The sequence below is a fragment of the Gobio gobio genome (genome assembly GCF_949357685.1).
Source record: "Gobio gobio genome assembly, chromosome: 9".
NCBI lineage: Eukaryota > Metazoa > Chordata > Actinopteri > Cypriniformes > Gobionidae > Gobio > Gobio gobio.
The window spans coordinates 38,344,161-38,365,071 of NC_137115.1; the positions used below are offsets into that span (position 1 = coordinate 38,344,161).

The 20,911-nt window shown below is 37.7% G+C and overlaps 1 protein-coding gene across 3 annotated transcripts in view; it reads left to right on the top strand.

Moving 5' to 3' along the window:
* Positions 1–20,911, top strand: part of tbxas1 (thromboxane A synthase 1 (platelet)) — a 97,250-nt gene that overhangs the window by 52,702 nt on the left and 23,637 nt on the right. For all 3 annotated transcript variants that reach the window (XM_079825527.1, XM_079825526.1, XM_079825528.1), the window contains 4 exons: positions 5,698–5,786; positions 5,867–6,015; positions 6,202–6,332; positions 6,416–6,757. In XM_079825527.1, the coding sequence (XP_079681653.1) occupies positions 5,698–5,786; positions 5,867–6,015; positions 6,202–6,332; positions 6,416–6,757 (711 nt within the window). The remainder of the gene's footprint in view (positions 1–5,697; positions 5,787–5,866; positions 6,016–6,201; positions 6,333–6,415; positions 6,758–20,911) is intronic.

Here is a 20,911-nt window from a genome sequence, read left to right on the forward strand (position 1 = left end):
TCACGTCACATGTGAGAGAACAAAGCAGCGTGTTTCCTCTTCAACGGCCCTGCACTTTACATGCACTCTTTTCTGATGAAATAAAACAGAGGAAGACAGAAGAAAGTGAATAGGAAGGAAAGAGGTGCGGTAGTCGAGAGGAACCGACAGATGAGGGAAAGATGAGGTCTCCAACCCTGAAAAATGAATTTAGCAATTTACTCTCGATTCAATTCACATGACATCATTGAGATCAAGAAAACGTCTGCTGAAAATGTATGATTGGCTAAGACATATGATAGTCGTGTTGTGATCGGGAGGTCTTGGGTGACAGCAGTTAATTGCTGCCTGTCCTCTTGCTAACATGTTTTGAAGCGCCAGTCATCACATCTTACATCATAGAACAGGATCGATTCTCAATCGTTCCCTTTGTCTCATGTGACTGCTTATTCATTTACGAGCGGAATGATTGAATAGGATTAATAAGTCACGGATTAAATGAGTCCTGGTTTAAATTATGTTGTCAATGTTGATTTCTCCACTGAAAACATCTTGTAGTCTGGGGTGTAATCTGTGTCTTGGAAACTGACCCTGTACGTTTTTATCTTCCTTTAGCCCTGCCAAGAATTTCAGATGATTTCATCTCCTAATAAAGAAAGAATTACCTTTTGGGATATGTGTACAGTCATGGCCAAAAATACATTTTTTCTGCAATGTAATGCAACCGTCTTTCTTTTGGTATCCACAAGAGTTTTCTTAAAGAATTACACACGTTGTACAAACACACACAAAGCATTATACGTGTCTGTATGTATACACACCACCGTTCAAAAGTTCGGGGTCGGTAAGAATTTGTAATATTTTTGAAAAGCCGTCGCTTATACTTACAAAGGTTCACCTAAAAACAATAATATTGTGAAATATTATTACAATTTAAAATAACTTTTCTGTTTTAATATACTTTAAAATGGACTCCTGTAATTTTTGGTGACATTTCTTATTAGTATCAATGTTGAAAACAGTTGTGGTGCTTAATATTTTTGTGGACACTTTTTTTCTGGATTCTTTGGTGAATAAAAAGATTTTATTACTGATTTTTTTTACGTAGAAATCTTTTGTAACATTATAGATGTCTTTAATGTCAATTGCGATCAATTTAATGCATTCTTGCTAAGTAAAAGTATTAATTTCTTTACAAAAAAGTCTTACAAAAGTACTGTATAAAACATCTAACTTGAACACGACTACACTTGTTTGGACACACTTATTTTCTTATTTGACTATATTACACATAATAGAATATCCTAATAGTAAAGTCATGAAAACTATAACAAATGGAAGTATTGCACACATACTTCACGTTTTTTATTGTTTGCTCATCTGCAATATGTCTCCAAGATGTTTCCTGTCAAATAGACATTTAGAAAATGACTTTTAAGATGTGGATGATTTAGAATGTATGTAAAACTGCTTTTACTAAGACATTTATCAGATATACACAACAGCCGTTTTCCAGATTAAGTGTTTTTTTAGCAGGCATCTTAGAGACGTACCTGTGCTATCTGGGACGGGAACAATTTAGTGACCAAAAAAAAAAAGACTAAAATAAATCAAGACCTTTGTCTAGATCACAGCTCTCCACACTCTGGGCTTCTCTAAACTAAATGCATGAGGTCTCTTAAATATCAATTATTATTAAAATGCTCCGTTTAAAAGTTTTAAATTTAAACATTTGCCTTTGACCAACAGATTTTCGAGAGACATAAATTCAAGTGTGTCTCCGCTTTTGACTAGTTGTATAGTGGGTACCAAAATATTTTTATTAACAATCTTTCCTTAAAAATGGTTTATTGCAGACATATTGCATTTTTTGCTGTATGTATGTATGTATATCTACCTATGAACCAGTATCCATTAGTGATGTCATTTCCCTCCTCCAGCTGAAATGGTAAACATGTCCGTCAGGAATGTCAGAGGTGTGCATTGCTGGGAGAGGAGAAACAGTGATTGTTCTCCATGTCTCACTTGCTCTCATACACACAGATACCCATAACAGTGGAGTGACATTCACCCAAGCTAAATTCGGCATGGTGTGATATCATTCAGGAGAAATCCGCGCACATCACTCTCTATCCTCTCTATCTATCACAGTGTGAGAGAGAAATACTGCACAGTGGCAAAGATACAAACTTCTAATGAGCTCGTAAACGTCTTTACAGTCTGCTCTAATCCAAGTCTCAGAGCTCCGTCTTAAAGCTGTCCATTAACTTAATTACAGTAAACAGAGCCATAATGTTTGCATTTTAAAACCCACAGTATCGAGACCTTTCACTGTTAAATATTAGCTGCGTCTGGCAGATGATTTTATGTGAAATAAAATTGGGACCAAAATGCAGATTTCCTGAATGTTTAATGTATAACTGAGCTCCAAGTTGTGGCTGTGTGTGTGTATGTGTGTGCAGAAGTGTAGGCATGCACTTGCTGCCTGTATTGATTTTCATTAGCTGTGGTGTAGCGGTAGAAAGAGACAGTAGACACCGCTCCTGTCGTTCTCCATCAGCCTTTCCAGTCGTCTTCATCTGCCTGCCTGCACGGAGTCAATATGCATCAACAAACACACACACGCATGCACGCACACACACCTATTCATCTTATTTACCACCAAGTAAGGCTTCACAGAGATGTAATTTGTTCCAGTAAAACAGATAACTTGACCACTGGTGAATACAAAATGTGTTGAATAACAAAGCTTTTGCTTAGACTATACAGACACAATTTAATTACATTTGTGGGACTTCAAGAAACTGAATGCTTTGTAGTCTTTATCAAATACATCCAAAATGATTGAAATCCTAAATATTTGGGAAAATCAAGAATGGAAGTCATTTAAGATCTGTTTTGAGGCTTAATATAGTAAGCTGCCCAAAGACAGCATTTTAAAGGGATCGCATGTGGGGGTTTTTGTAACAATGCAAAACTCTTTACTGTCACTTATGATCAATTTGATGCATCCTTGCAGAATATAAATAAAAATATTTATATTCTTTCAAAAATAGACTAGTTGGTAGTCCCACCAGACTAGTGTAACCGCACAGTAGTGCTTACACCAACTCTTACTGGCCTACGTCCATTACACTCACCCCCCTAAAGGTCACGCCCAGGTCACACATTTAATTTGTTTTGCAGTGTTTACATTGTAACTCGTGGCGAGAGATTGTCAGACTGTGTACGCGTACGAGTCAAAGTCAAGTCAAGTCAACTTTATTTATATAGCGCTTTTAACAATGCAGATTGTTTCAAAGCAGCTTTACAGTGTTAAACAGGAAAATAATGCAACATAATTTTATTCAGCCGTATAGCCGTTCTGGAGAAAACGGTTATGTCATCAGTTAATTTCAATTATCATACAGTGACAGTGTGGGCTTTATATCAGTAATTATATCAGTAATTTAGTTTATATAACTGAGCAAGCCAAGCCAGAGGCAAAATAAGTATACAAAAGAAGTATACTTTGCAATGTGTGTTCGACAGTGTGTACGCAAAAAAAAAGAAAAAAGTTTACTACTAAGTATATATTTGGCTTAAACCGCACTGCCATCCGGGTCACGGCACCAAATATAACTGGTCCTACTTGACCGAGTAATATTCGAACCTGGGTCTCCAGGATGAGATGCATGCATGCTATAAAGGACAATAAAGACTGCAGCCGCTAATGTCAGTCACTAGTGCGCCTCTTGAGGCCAGGGGAGTGAGGTTTACATGTACAGTACTTATTCGTTACACTAGTAAACCAGATAACTGGCTAGAAACCTACCATGTTGCAAAACGGTTAGCACCTTAACATGCTTAAGCTTGCTTTTTGAGCTAGCAGAGCTTTTTACCCAATATTTGTGTGTGTGATTTTATTTTTATGATAATCATAATGTTAGCTTAGCAATATGCTAACATCAAACTCTATTGTAATCGACTGTTTTGATTGCTGGTTTCTAGCATAAGATGCTCTAAAACCTCCAACAAAACTACCTTGTTCTACTACTAAAAAAAAATTTGATCAGCTTTACTAGCTATATATTCAACTAATTCACCTGTACGATCTGCCCTAACTCGCCAGGCTATACTAGCATGGATATTCATACTGGTGTAGTCTTAAGTAGTCCATTAGCAGGGTAACTAAAAGACAGAATTGATGAGAAAACAGCACGATAATCAGGTTTGGCTGAGTAATTGGATGCTGAATTGCTATCGCGGCTTCATTGTGAAGTATAATGTCCTGGAGATCTGGACAGAACAAACAGAACACCCTGTATAGCATTTTTCTTCCTCATGCTTCTGTCCCTTCCTATATCTTTCTTTCCCTCTTCTTTCCTCTTATACAGATTAGTCCTGTATCTCTTTCTCTCGCTTTCTCCTCCTGAGCAGACAGGATCAATAGGTCTCGTATATGAGCTGCTGGCTTATCACGGCTGCAGTCATGGGTGTCAGGGAGGAAAGCCATTGCCTTGAACAGCGAGAGTGGACAACCTCTCATCTCACCGAGATGCAGAGGAAGAGATTGCAGCAGGTGTGAAGAAGTGCAGTTTCAAAAATAGTGCATCTAGAGTAGCTTAATCTGTCTCGAGCCCTTTGTGTCATTTCTGGTCATCTGCTCATGAACGAATAGACCAAAACAGGCCAGGCTGTGTAGTCTGTTTCCTCTCTGCCTTTTATAAAAAAAATACCGTTTAAAATGGAAAGAGATTTTTTTAGGAGGTGTTCTGTTAATGTAAAATGTTATTACATAGGCCTATTTGTTATATGCACACGTGATAAACAATTTTACCGTGGTTTGATGTTTTTTAGAGCACTATGTAAATACCATGGTACAGTATATTAATATGGTATTTGTTCAGCATCATAGCATATATCAGACAAGCTAAAATTCAGTTTTCTAGGCCTGGAAAGTCATGGAAATGAAATCTTCGGTAAATGCATGTTATAGATCTTGTTGTGAATGATTCAAAGTCTTTTTATTGAAAACAACAGACTTCTCTCTGGTGACGTATGCCAGACTTCTCCAGCAATAATTGATAGATATTGCTCTTGTCTAGAATAAAACTCGTTTACAAACATTTGTGAGCGAATCAGCTCTTTTGAGTCTTTTTTGTTAACCACAAATTGGTCCAAATGATTCATTAGTGATCATTCTGCATTCGAATTGAGCACATTTTCTTAAAAAAAAATCATAGATAATTTCTAGATAGTTAACTTAAAAGCGTGGGAATCCTGATGATATGTACCATGGCACTTTTCGCAAAAGATCACTGTACTGGTACTGTCACAAGTACACAACAGGAATTAATCTATGGAAACCAAATGGTTCATGGTGTTTTAAAACTGTTATGTGGTTCTTAATGAATATATCAATTAATTAATCGGTCATTTCTTAAGATCGTAAAAGGGAGCCCTTTTCCCATTGGTCATGCTCTCTGGAATCAAAAGCTCTTAATGGACTCGCCTCATGGCTATTTCCCATGTGCTTTTCAGGACAGATGTGGGGGAAAAGGAGTCCGCAGACTCAGCAGAGTCTCCATTTATTCTGTGTTTTTTCCATTTGTATAGAAGGACTACATTTAGACTGTTATCGGCCCAGCAGTAATTTGTTGTAATCTAAATCCTTTGTGCTGGTTTGTGGTGCTTACTGATGCTGATATCTGTGTGGGCACAATACTCGCTTTGCAGATGGTTCCCCTCATCAACACGGCCACAGAAACATTACTGAGAAACCTGAAGAGCCACGCTGAGTCCGGTGACAGCTTCAACATCCACAAGTATGAGGATATTCTTAAAGTACTGTATATGTGCGTGAGCACATTATCTTTTAATAATGTAATACGTGTCTGTTTTGCAGGTGTTTCGGCTGCTTCACAATGGACGTAATTGCCAGTGTTGCATTTGGTACGCAGGTGGACTCTCAGAACAATCCAGACGACCCCTTTGTGCACCACGCCTCCAAATTCTTCGCTTTTACCTTCTTCAGACCCATCATGATATTCATGCGTACGTTCAACCACCACATTTAGAGCACAATGCAGGACAGCTTTTTATCTGTCATGGACAGCTTGGAAAGTGCTTCCGACAGATGATAATATGAAACTTTTCATTATGCTGATATTGTGATTAGCATATTTATTATCCGAAGAGGAAAAATTACGATTTTCTGACTGTGTCCTTTTTTTCCTGTAGTGGCATTTCCATTTCTCCTTCAGCCACTTGCTGCCCTAATTCCCAATAAATCAAGGGATGAGATGAACTCCTTTTTTATCCAATGTATCCAAAAGATGATTAAACAGAGGGATGATCTTCTCCCAGAACAGGTATGGCCATGAACAAACAAAAGAATGAGACATCCTTAGTATCAACCACATAAACAAGCTTGTGGTTTGTTTGTTGTCAACAGCGACGGCGAGACTTCCTGCAGCTGATGCTGGACGTCAGGACCAGCAGCAAGCATTTGTCTTTGGAGCACTTTGATGTGGTCAACGACGCCGATGAGCAGACTAGCGGCGAACAGGCGATGGACAACGTACAGGAAGAAGTTCCTGGAAGCGGGTCCACCAAGCGCGTCCAGCAAAAGAGAATGATGACAGAGGATGAGATTGTCGGTCAGGCCTTCATCTTCCTGTTGGCCGGCTATGAGACGAGCAGCAACACGCTAGCTTTCACGTGCTACCTGTTAGCGCTCCATCCAGAGTGCCGGGAAAAACTCCAAGAAGAAGTGGATGAATTCTTCAGCAGACACGTGAGTTGAGATTAAAATGCCTGTTGTATTTGGAAACCATTATTTATTTTATTCTCTTTTAGAGAATGCCTCTTTATTTCACATCCTGCACAAATAATTTGTGGAATAACCGACATTCTCTTCAACGCTTTCAGAAGTCTTTTGTCATATTAGTTCTGCTGTGGTTGCCCAGAAATGCCATTGAGTCAGAAAATGCTTTTTCGAAACATTTTGTCTTTGTCCTCCATCTCTTTGTGATGCATTCTCTGCCCTTTAGAGGGTTGGAGTGTTTCTTCTCATCAGTTTTGAAGGTCTGCATGAGCTGGCACGTTTCTCAGAAACCCATTTACTGTCAGGACTGTTGATTCAATTTACAGGGCCCAGAACTAATGTTTTATGCGTGGGCCACATCTCAGCTGGGCCTAGTGAGTAGACTATGCCATAGAGCAGGGGTTCACAATAAGGTGCTGGGGGAAAAAAGTAGTGTACAGAAATAAAAGGAAAAAAGATCAAATCTGAGAATTATTTTATTCTATTGATATCCATAGTTGTAATGTTGTTGTTTTTTCAGGTAAGTACCCTTAATGGTGGATAGGAAGGAAAAACATTAATATTGTGTCAGCTTAATAGAAAACATTAAGAGACCACTTAACATTGGTCTATACATTTTTCCAGAGCTGTATATATATCCATATTTAAATAAGTAAGATAATATATTATATTTATATTGTATTACAATAATATTAAATGAATAATATTCGACCTACCATTAGGAGTACTGTTAGATGTATGAACCTGTACGAAAACAATAACATTACAATTATATAAAAAAAGAGAGATAAATAATCATAGGTGGAGCTCTGCAATAATAGCATATTAGCTATTTGACAAACTATCCTGTGCGCATCTAGAGTGTCAAAGGTTTCTATTTACGACATGTTTTTACATCGTTGAGCAATGTAGCCATTCCAATCATCCATTTTTGTCCAGTGCTTAGTTCTGCACGCTCACAAATCCTCTCATTTTAAAAGTGTAGGCATTATGTAAATAAGAGAGTCATTGTGCAGTGTAGGCAGGTTCATTCATTATCATTCATCATTTTTTCTCCTTTCCCACAAAAAAAATATTTTGTGTCTCAAGTGATTGGGTGGACAGTTGTCAATCTGAGTGGGCCTGTGCCACTCTGGCTGTTATCTAGCCTCACCACTGTTTCATAGAGGTGATCAAGGACCCTAGGTATCTTTCTGCTGGTGTTTTTCAGAGTCAGAAGAAAGGGCTCTAAGTTATTGGAATTTTAATTGTCTACTGCCTGTTAACTGTTAGGGCCAGATTTACTAAATTGGGCAACTTAGCGTGAGAACGCAATTCCAAAAAAAGCGGCGCCCATGGGAGTGGAAAGTTAAAGAACACAGACGCAGCCGGATCATTTCCATAATGACCAACGCAATCTACCAAGAGCAGTGCAGATTAGCATCTGGTTTAAGACATGTTTTTTGGGGTGGTAAATAATAGTGCAAATACCAGTAAATTGACTTGCGCAAACCTTAGTAAATCACCTTGTATGATTCATTTAAATACTCTCCTCCCATAATTGTTGCATCTGAAAGGGAAACTCCTACAAATGTATATGCAATACAGCCACAAAAATAACTGTGTCCACGCCTTTCCAGTGCCAATTTTTCATTGCGTGTCTTCAGTAAATCCTGACAGTAGTTTTTTAACTCCAAAAAAGGGTTTGCAAGCTGTTAGTTAATCTGGCCCTTTGTATCTTAAAGGGTTAGTTCACACAAAAATTCTGCCATTAATTACTTACCCTCATGTCGTTCGACACCCGTAAGACCTTTGTTCATCTTCGGAACACAAACGAAGATATCTTTGTTGAAATTCGATGGCTCAGAAAGGCCTCCATTGGCAGCAATGACATTTCCTCTCTCAAGACCCATAAAAGGTACTAAAGACGTCGTTAAAAAAGTCCATCTCACTACAGTGGTTCTACAATAATTTTATGAAGCGACGAGAAAAGTTTTTGTGCGCAAAAAAAATTAAAAAATTACGACTTTATTCAACAAATTCTTGTCTTCCGTCTGGGCCTCTGACGTGAACTCACGGAGCACCAAGGCGCATACGTGAGAATATGACGTAGAGCCGGCGTTCTCATAAATATGTATACATTGAATTCTACATTGATTGTGCTTTAGGTCTTGGTGTAGTGCTCAAAATGGTGCTAAAGTGTGCATTTCCTGGATGCCCGAACCGTGAAAAACAAATACGTGCACGTAAAAGTGCCTTATCAAAGCGTCCTATTCGCGCATGCGTCGAGGTGCTTTGTGAGTTCATGTCAGAGGCCCAGACGGAAGACAAGAACTTGTTGAATAAAGTCGTTATTTAGGATTTTTTTTGCGCACAAAAACTATTCTCGTCGTTTCATAAAATTATTGTAGAACCACTTTAGTGAGATGTCTTTAGTACCTTTTATGGGTCTTGAGAGAGGAAATGTCATTTCTGCCAATGGAAGCCTTTCTGAGCCATCGGATTTCAACAAAAATATCTTAATTTGTGTTCCGAAAATAACAGAATTTTCATTTTTGGGTGAACTAACCATTTAAGGACTGTTCCACTGTTGCACAGTTTATGGTTTGCTTGTGAATTCAGGGTGATTGGGACACTTTTTGCCTTTGAGATGACATGGAAAAAGTGTCCCAATCACCCTGAATTCACCCTATAGAACACAACTATAAAGCTATAAAGCGTGTTATTCAAAAGTATAGTTGTACTTGGTTTAGCAAACACCACTAATAAAGAGAAAGACAGCCAGACGGGTTACGTTTAAACAATTCAGAAAAGCTGCAGCATTGTGACAGTTCTAGGAGGCTTGTACAAGCGCTCAGTTTGCTGTAAATCTGCTTCGATCATTTACTCTCCTCTATAAATATTGCGCCAGTTTGCAGTAATGATGGTGGTTCTGCTGATTTGATGTCTTATGTTTGTGCATAATGTGCATACTCATGAGAGACACAGAGACGGATTCTTGATTGATTCTCTGAAACCTTGTCATCTGTGCCGCAAAGCGCTGGAGAGGGTTGATGGTGATGAGGAGGAGGGTCAGATGTGGAAAGAAGAGCCTCGAAATCAGCTTACATTATTGGGGGGACGATTCTGTCTCTCTCATATTGCTTTTTCATGTTCCCTCCCCTTTATCTCAAGGGATCACACTTCCCTACAGTCTGAGCAGTCTCTACCATCTCAAATAAACAAAACACTTCGCAAGATTCTGCATAATACGGTTTTAATGAAATCCATGAAAATAAAGAGTATATTAAATGTGTGGGAACTGCTAGACAGGAGAATTATGAAATGGGGAGAATATAATTAATATTTAGTGTTGTTCGCTAAGACTTATTGCTCATACTTAGGGTTTTAGGGATTTAAACACACCGTTACCTTTAGTAAACTTCAGCACGTAACTAGTCACATGGTTAATGGTCAATTTGTGAAAACCGTGATGTCATGCGCATGCATTTTATGTGTTCAGTCTATAAACGTGTAGTGTAGAACCATCAAGAATAGCCTACCCTTTCAACCTCATAGAAATTAGCTAAAACGCCATTAGACACATACTAAAACATAAACAAAACACAATGTAAAATCCAAGCCTGGTTCTCTCTTGTCCTTCACTGCCGCTCATTATCAATCACGCCACCGGGCTTGTGCCGTTCTCTCATGGTCCCTCTGCCTTATCCTGCTTGCCATAATCATTTTCACAAAAATTTCATGGCCCCCAGAATATTTTGTTATATGAATATCTGAACATGCAATATACCAAAAGAAAGAACAGACCCTCTGCTTTAAACAAACAAAAAAATATTCTAGCTTGCATTTTTTTTATCAACATTTGAATGTGGGTAGGTTTTATAAAAAAAAAAAAAGCCACATTTTGAGAAAATCACATTTCTTTTCCAAAAACTACATCCAGATCGGATTCAGAATGATGATCTAAACCAGGGGTCTCAAACTCATTTTACCTGGGGGCCGCTGGAGGTAGACTCTGGGTCAGGCTGGGCTGCATCAAGTATTACACATAAAAAGTGTTTCAAGTATTCCAAAAAAAAGTAGCACAACTGATCCAATCTTCTCAATATGTATTATTAACAGTTCTTCAACAGTTTCTTCTGAACATGAACTGTTCCTCTGAATTTGAACTAAATATTGCCTATAGAAATTAAATCATGTAATATGAAATAATGAATTATTTTAATTTTATTTTAAATAAAAGACTAATTCACAGCAAGGCCGTAACCAGGTCAAACAGAACAGTGAGCGAAATTCTAGGTCTGATTCTAGTTGGGAAATAATCTTTTTGGGACTATTTGTAAACAATATTTGCATTAATTTGTGTCAAATATATTATTAGTCCCTATATTCTTTGCATGAGTGAGTGAATAAATACATAGATCCGCGAAAGACTTTTGAATTCCCTAGTGGTCTGGTGGCAGAATTTTTGTCAACCGTGTCAAAGGTTCCGGGTTCCGCTCTCATATAGTTTTTCTTCATTAAAATCAAAGATGTTCATCAATGATTGTATAATAAGGCCATGGACACGTTTGCATTTTGTTTTGTGATTTCACCGGAAAGAATAGAGTCTCTCTCAGCAACGGCATTAAGCGATAGATTGACACGCTCGTCTGTGTGTGAAGACTGTGCAGTGTGCACGAGCCAATAGAGAATGTAAACCCTGCATACTTTGATTTGATTGGCCATCTCAATCATTTTGACATTGACGAGCGCTGTTAGACCACATTCGTTTCAACTGTCTGATCAGCTTCGTTCGTCTGTTCCTGTCAATCATGCAGTGTCAACCAATTATACTGCACGAGGGAGGGGCGAGCCAACTCTCTCTCTCTTTCTCTCTCTCTCTCTCTCTCTCTCTCTCTCTCTCTCTCTCTCTCGCACACACACACACACACACAAAGGAGGCGGCAAGCGCTGCACACGCAACGACTCAGCAAAAAGGTGCTTTTCAGAGCAATGCGCGGGCCGCACTAACACTAAACTTTGATGTCAAGAAGGGGGCCACAAAATATCATCCTGCGGGCCGTAAGTGGCCCGCGGGCCGCGAGTTTGAGACCCCTGATCTAAACATAGATGGAGTAGATTGAGTCCATCAACACCCCCTAAGCTTGCACAGATAGCTCACCTTGGGTTGACATTTTTTATTCAGTAAAAGGCCGTTTTGATTTATTTGTGGTTTAATGTTGGGTGATCACATTATTTTAAATATGAATATGATTACAAATGATATTGCTTGTTTCTGCATCTTCCTCGCATGTGTTTTGATCAGGAGATTCAGTACTCTTTCAGAAGATGTGACTAGTGCCCCCTATCATAAAACAGTGAACACAGAAAGTCGGAAAATTCGTGTCAATGGTGGGGGAAGCATTTTCTCACAAATGACAAAATTCCTAGCCTGGCTCAATTTTCATTTTCCTTCAGTACTCCATCTGGGATTGCGGTATATTCTCTGGTCAAATTTTAACTGGTCCAATCAGCGAACAGAGGGAGTGGCTGAGATCGATGACGTTGATGTTGTGCGCTAGTTTGAGATGACATGCGTCACGACCAAACGTTAGCCATTGGTTATGGCAGAGCCCAGAGTGGCTCTGGGCAGATCCAATAGTTTTAAACTTCAACAGAGTACCCGCCTTCAAGGAAGTTAACGCTTGTCAATGGAGAGTGGCCAGACTCTCTGTACAAATTAAACGTATGAGAGTCTGGTTGGACCAGGCTAGAAAATTCCATCAATGGAGTTAAAATTATACAATATTTCATTTTGAAAAATGGACTAAATAACTAATATTGAATATTATTGATTTATTATTATTATTGACACCAGTTTTGATCAATTGTTGTTTTTTTATTACTAAAATTAAATTTAATTTGACAAATAACATTTTAGTTTTTGTCAATGTACCGCTGTTACTAGCAACGTGTGCCGTCAAGCACCGCTTCCATTCTCTACAGAAAATCTAGAAATCCAGTCTCATTTTTCTGCCTGTCATCATATCCGTCAGTCACAGTTTTTCTCATTTCATGATGTAGTTTCAGAACTCTCGTCTTTTTCTTCTCTCTAATGTGTACACTTAAACAGAGGCTTCATGAACCTGCATCTCTTGAATTATGATACCTGCAGCTGAGGCCTGGCAGCCGCCCACCGGAGAGAGGGATCAAACACAGCATTAGTTCATCTCTGCGTGCTTCTGTCTACCCTTTCATCTCATTCGCTCATTCTTCTTCGGTCTCCCCCCCTCTCTTTCGCTTTCAATTTAAGCACTCTCTTTCCACTTCTAATTTCTCTTCTCGGGAAGTCGGGGTCTTTTTCAGAGTGGATGAATGTTCTGCGGATCTTTTAGGGGGATCGTTTATCTTTAGTACTGTAGATTGTGTTGAGATCATGCGTATTATGTTTGAGTCAAATGCATTCTTGGAAAATAGAAGAAATATGAGGTGTGTTTTTCTTTTCTGTAAATGTATACTCAGACCTGTCTGAAAAATGTGGTCTGAGGGATTTCTCATGATAATGCATCATTTATTTAATGGTTTTCTTATGCAACATATCTGGCAAAGAGCACAACACGCTAACTTGCGTACTTTACATTTTGAGGTTAGCTGACAGGATCCCAGGGATGGAAAATAAACCAGAGAGATTTTTTTATAAACCCACTTGCCATGAAGTTTTCAAATAAAAGCTTATAGCAGAAGTTATAAAAGCAGTAAGCATTTCAAGCAGCACAATAAAACTCAAGCTCAGCCTTGGCCTTGTCTCATGACGCCTCGCGTCCTAAGTCGGCTGTATAGCAGGCGAAAACCTAATACTCTCTTTATATCAAGCAGCTGGGGATCCATCCACAAAGACATCTGGCCTGGTGTATACTGAAGGTCAGTCTCATCTAACCCGCTGCTATAATGCCTATCAGGGCTCTCAGAGAGAAAGTGTCTTGGGCTCCTCCTTCAGAGTGGTTTTATTCTCTAAACGCCCCTCACCGTGTGCGTCCCGCTCTCGGTTTTGGCTCTAAAAAGCTTCTCAAATGTCACTCTCCTCTCACACCCTGCGTGAGGGCACTGAAAGTGTTTCGTACTTAAACGCATTAGAGTGTAACCGAGGGTGTTAACCTGTTTCTGGTAAGAAATAATATTTAATGATTTAAAAGTCATTTAAAGCTCATTTAAGATCTTTTAAAGGGATAATTCAGCCAAAAATTATCCTTTACTCACCTTAAAGGTGGGGTAGGTGGTATTTCAAAACTGCTTGAGAAAAGCGTCTCGGCCCGAGTACCAAAACAAACACGTCATTATTCAAAAGACACGACACAGGACGGACATTAGCCGAGCGACGACAGAAAGATATTTTGAATTCGCTTTTATTTCTATATATTTAGTTTTCATGTTTATTTTAGTGAATTTATTTAGTAATTTTGTTGTCATTTTTATGATTTTTTTTAATTGGATAAATACATAACTAAACTAAAACTGAAATAAAAAGAAATTAAACCTAAATAGCAGTTAATAATTTTAGTGCTTCGACTTCAACTTTTTTCAGTTTATTACCAAGGCAACATTACTAATTTTCATTTATAGTTTAAGTTTTAGGTTAAATTGTCTTTTGTTGCAGTGTATTTATACATCTTATTATACTTTATTTTATTATACTGAGTAATATTACGGTAATTAACTACATTTACTATAGGGTTAGGGTATTATTTGGGGTTCGGTTTAGTGTTAGTTGTATGTAATTATGCTTAATTTATAATTATTACTAGTAATTACATGTATTCTGTAACAAGGACAATGTAAAATAAAGTTTTTCAGCTAATATTTATATTTTATTTTATTTCTTAAACATTTTTTGAATAGTTTTATAGTTTTAGTTAATGATAATAACCCTGTTTTGAATAGTTACAGCATCTGATCACTGGAAAAGAGCAGCTTAAACATTCAGTAAAATTTCTTCTTTTGGGTTCTACTGAAAAATAGTCATATGTGTTTAGAACGACATGAGGGTAGGTAATTAATGACAGAAAATGTTTTTTTCGGGTGAACTATCCCTTTAAAAATCTGTGGAGGTGACTGTGATAAATCAGTTCTTGCTTACACACCCATGACCTTAACAAACTATATGTCAAGGGTGAATTCTGGAATTACTGTCATCGATTTGCCAGTTAGATTTTTACCAGTGGGACCGTTTAAGTGGCAAACATGTAAATGCCTCGCTCGACTGACTCAGTGAATGTGTCACCGGCTGCACACATTGTATCTGCCAGTCCAGCCTTTCATTTTCCCTTCTCGACCAGCGTGGTGCCTCCCCGGGTGCCTGTCATTAATTTGCCTTTTTTATCTGCATAAATAACAGGGAGCTGAAGCAGAGCGCTACCTAATGAGTCATCCAGAGGTGGGAGACGGGGGCAAAGGGGCCAGAAACTGAGCAAAATTACATGTTTCCAGCTAAGACCTCTCCCACAGAGAGAGAGTGAGAGAGAGATGACGGAAGGAAGACGACAAATACATGTTTTTTTTTTTTTCTTTTCAGGAAAAGAAATACAATTGGGTGAAAACATGTTTGGGTCATATTTTACTTCAATATAAAAAGGAAAACGTTCAAAAGTCAGTAAGGTGGGTACAATTTTTGTAATATTTTTGACAGAAGTCAAAAGGCTTCACCAAGGCTGCATTTATTTCATTAAAAAAAACAGTACTGTGATGCAATATTGTGAAATATTATTAGTGAACCATTTTCTTTCTGAATAGATACAAAAAAAATAATAATAATAATGTGATGAATTTTCAGCATCATTACTTCAGTGTCAGTCACATGATCCTTCAGAAATCATTCTAATATGCTGATTTGCTCCACACTAAACATTTCTCATTATTATCAATGTTGAAAACAGTTGTGCTGCTTAATATTTTTGTGGAAGCAATGGTAAAAAAAAAAAAAATCAACTTTTGATAAATTGAATGCATCCTTGCTGAATAAAAGTCAATTTATTGGAGAGGAAAAAAAAAACTTCATGGCCCCAAACTAGTGTATATTCAGTTCTTGTGATACTGTAACATTTTATGGCATTCAAGACCATTGTATCTCCCAAAACTGTAATAAAAAAAATCTGTTAATACAGATTAGCTTTCTTTCAGCATGCTGCCGAAAAATTTCTAACGTACACCTGATTCAGCGAAACCATACATTGCAAGCATTTGCACTGACAGGAATATCCTCCAGAGACAGACATCTTATGTCTTCAAAAAAGTCTTGAACTGATATACAGTGAGTAAATTTTTTTAATTTTAATAAAAGATGCAGATGCAAAATTTGTATAAAATATCCGGGCCGTAATCACCATAGGCATTGTCCCCCCCAATAATTGGAAATGGCCAAATTGCCCCCCCCCCAAATATTTGATATTTGATGCGGCTCTCCATTACGCACCGCTCTGTTTGTGGTTTGGATGGCAGACAGTTTAGGCTGGTCTGTCTCAGCGGTCTAACAGCGCTCCTCAATAATGGTCAAAATGATTGCCAATCAGATAAAAGAAGGCAGGGCTTAATGTTCACTGAAGATGAGTGTGAACGCTTTTAGTTTTTATAGTGAAAGATTGGTAAGATATAAGTAGCTAAACATTTAACATTGGACAACTGTTTTATGAAGGATATGTTTAACGAACCACAGTAGCATACAGTGATGCAAACTTTTTTTATTTTTATTTTTATTTTAACACTTTAGTATGGGGAACACATATTCACTATTAACTATACACTCCAAGGTCGTTTTTGTAGTGTTTAAGTTTAGGTATTGGGTAGGATTAAGGATGTAGAATAAGGTCATTCAGAATAAGGCATTAATATGTGCTTTATAAGCTCTAATAAACAGCCAATATCCTAGTAATATGCATGCTTATAAGCAACTAGTTAATAGCGGGAACTGAACCCTAAAATAAAGTGTTACCGAATTTTTAATTGAAAATATGCAATCATTTAAATGATGTCATTCATAACTGAATGTGACGAGACAAGAAACGTTTTTGCATTTTTGGCATATTATACATACTAACAAGAGTAAATGTGTGCATATTCTTTAAATGGATTACTTCCCACCCCACAAAAAAGCATAAAAAAAAAACATTTGCCCCCCCAATGTTCAAGACATGGTTACAGCCTTGTAAAATATGAATAATAATCATCATTCACGCACCCTCATGTCATTCCAAACCTGTATGAGAGAATGTAAATATTTGTAATGAAAAAGGACACAAAAGCACCATGAATATGCGTGCACCCTATTTTAGAGCCCTCTTCTTCTCTCTGTGAAAAATTTGGTACGTTTTTTTTTGTAGATAAGATCACAACTTTAAGATCTCAGTTGTCTAACTCAGTATGTACTATGCATGATGTTCCATTATGTTCTTCCATCTGGTCTGAGTTTGAGTCTGTTGATCTGGCTTCCTGTAACGATATTGTCAATCACCTAAAACCTACTATTTGTGCTCAGGATATTATTCCACCTCTTTTCCTGAGACAAATCATGGACACAGTTGGCCCTGGCCTGTTATTGGTTATTAACAAATGTTTGTCTACTGGTTCCTTCCCTAACAGTCTTAAACTCGCTATGGTGACGCCGTATCTTAAAAAACCAAACCTTGATACATCTTCTCTTTCTAACTTTCGTCCTATTTCTAATTAACCTTTTATCTCAAAGATCCTTGAAAGAGTTGTACTGGCTCAATTACAATCTTATTTGGCTGTAAATTCTCTTCATGAAACATTTCAATCTGGTTTTAAAGCTTTACACAGTACTGAATCTGCCCTTTTAAGAGTTTCAAGCGATATTTTCACAGGAACTGATTCTGGGAAATCTATGGCTTTAGTTTTATTAGATCTGAGTGCTGCATTTGATTTGATCGACAATGAGATCCTGTTGAGACGCCTGGAGATATCTGTGGGCCTTTGTGACGCAGTTTTACAGTGGTTACGTTCTTATCTGACCAATAGTTCAGTGTTCGTATTGGTCATCAGTCCTCCTCAAATATACCTCTTGATTGTGGAGTCCCTCAGGGATCAATCCTCAGGCCGGTATTGTTTACCCTGTATATGCTACCTTTGGCTTCCATTTTTAACAAATACGGAGTATCCTTTCATCTATACCCTGATGATACCCAGATCTATTTTCCCTTAAAACATAATTATAAAAATGGTTTACAACCGCTGTTGGCCTGTTCAAAAGTAATATTCTAAATTGAAACGAAAATAAAACGGAAATAATTAAGGAAAACTGTGAGTTTGATGTTGACCGTGGTTCTCTTGCTCCATACGAAACTCAATGCTTTAGAAATCTAGGTGTTCTGTTTGATCACAACCTGAAATTTGATAAACAGATCAGTACTGTTGTGAAATCATGTTTTTTCCATCTTCGCCAACTCTCTAAAGTGAAACCGTTTTTATCTCAGCGTAACTTCCAAACAGTGATTCATGCCTTTGTAACAACACGTTTAGATGATTGGAATGATTGCAGTCTTCTCTCTCCCGTCTACAGCTAGTGTTAGACTCGTCACTGGGACCCGCAAGTATGAACCAGTAACTCCTATTTTATCTGCGCTGCACTGGCTACACTCTAAAAAAAATGCCACCAAAAATGGTTCTTAGCTCGTAATCATAGGGGAACCTTTTTAAGTGCTATAAAGCACCAATTTTGGTGCTTCAGTGGTTCTTCAGCGGTTCTTCAGAGGTTCTTCACCGGTTCTTTGACTAAGGTGCTATATAGCACCGCTAACTATGGTGCTATATAGCACCGCTACCATATACAGAACATGTTAAGATATGGTGCTATATATCACCAAAAGTGGTTCCTCTATGATTACGACGAAGAACCATTTTTGGTGCCATATAGAACCTTTTTTTTTTTTGAGTGTACCTGTCAAATTTAGAATCTTTTTAAAATTATTTTATATGTTTACAAATCCCTCAATAATCTGGCCCCTCAGTACCTGACTAATCTGCTCTGTCCGCACACTCCATCTAGAACTTTGAGATCCAGTGAGCACTGTTCACTCATCGTGCCTAGATCTAGACTTAAAAAACGCGGCGATCGCGCTTTTGCGACGGCAGGTCCAGAACTTTGGAACAGTCTACCTCTTCACATCAGATTAGCTCCCTCCATTTCCACCTTTAAATCTGCTCTAAAGACCTATTTATTCTCTCAGGCTTTCAATACTCCTTGATCTTAGGTTCGTTATTGTTTTATTATTTGCTGTGTGTTCATTAACTTTTTTCTCTATCTTTTAGTTTATTTTATGTACAGCACTTTGGTCAGCCGTGGTTGTTTGTGCTTTACAAATAAATATTGTATTGTATTAAATTGTATAAATATGCTCTTTTTGACTGATGTACTGCATTCCAAATCTTCAGAAGTCATACGATTTTTACGCTTTAAATACAAATCTATCAATCTTAAGTCAAATGGACCACTTTGTGTCCTTTCACTGTGTCCTGTTAGTCATATGGGAAATGGTGAGGGTGAGTAAATTCTGACTATTTTTGAATGAGCTATTTTTCTAATGATCTGGTCAGCGGAGTGTGTTTTTGGGAGGAAGAGAGAAAGAAAACCCAGAGAGCTAGTGTTGGTGGTTCAGAGTCATAATTCAGCACCTGTGAAGAAGATGGAGATAGTGAGTGAAAGAGGACATCATATGCTGTGAAAATAGCAATGAAAGATGGCAAAAGGATGAAATAGAGGGACGGAGAGCGAGCGAGAGCAGCCGGTAGCTAGCCTTTCCTATCTGTGAATAATTCATTGGTGACGTTCCTCTGAGGCTCGGCCTCCAGGCGGCTCTTTCCCTCATTCAGAGCAGTGATGGGCTTCTCTCCCCTCCCTGATAGCGCTCCAACCTGAATAAAGTGCTTGATTCACCCCCGCTAAATTCAATAACACACCCTTTGATCCTTCCGGAACCACAGCGCTGTATCTGTCGGTTCCCATTGATGTGGCTTTTGGCTCTCTCATTCCTAATGCAACAGCCTTGCCTCTCAGATTGGAACTTAGGAAATTATGTATACACTGCTTACTTGAATGAATGTAAATAGCGTGCTTGTGTTTCTAGCGCAGTTTATTCTGTTCGTGCCATCTTTTATCTTTTAGTTTAATGCATCGTGTGAGCAGATCCATGAAGAGAACAAAAGGAAGAGAGGGGGAGAGAGAGAGGCTAAAATAGGCTTCAAGGTGTTTACTGCTACAAAACCTAGTGAGCTGCCTAGAATGCATTTTAAGGCATCACACTGTAGGTGCAATTGTTGTGATATCTTATTTTGGCCAAATTCAAAGACAGCCTCACATGTATAGTCTGTGGATAAGATAAGGATGTATTGTGAAAAGCTCAGGAAAAGAAAAAGATGACAAAGCTAGAGAAATTATATAAAAATCATCACTAAAAAGTGTTTAGATCATTTAAAAAGGCACTATTGTACCCACTATGTGCTGTGTATTTGTATGCGTATTATATTTCCACAGTGTTAATTTGGCAAGATGCTGACACTAAACTATGTACTCTGCCATCTAGTGTGTGAATTTGATATTGTCATATTCAATACTTCACTGAATATTGAATATGTTGTAAACATAAATGAATTAGATACATTATTATCTTCTACTCATCTGACAAAATTATTTTTAGATTATTGCTGATGATAACTGCTAAATGGCAGATTTACCATCACCATCTCATCTACCATTAAAAATGTTGGGATCAGGAGGATTTTCTTTTTTTTTTTTTTTTTTAAAGAAATGAATGCTTTTATTCTGCAAGTACGCATTAAATTATTCAAAAGTGACAGAGAAATTTTGGTTACACTATTTTACGGTGACATAGATACATTGTACTTACTCAAATAAGTACTGAGTAATATTAATTAACTACATGTACTTATTATAGAGTGGTTAGAGTTTGGTTTAGGGTTAGTTACTTGTAATTATGCATAATTTACTGTTATTACTATAGTGAGTACATGTAACGTGTAACTGTCACCTTAAAATAAAGTGTTGCCGAAATGTTTCATGTTAAAGGATTTCTATTTCAAATAAATGCTGTTCTTTTGCACTAAAATAAAATACATTTTTATAAATTAATCAGCAAAACT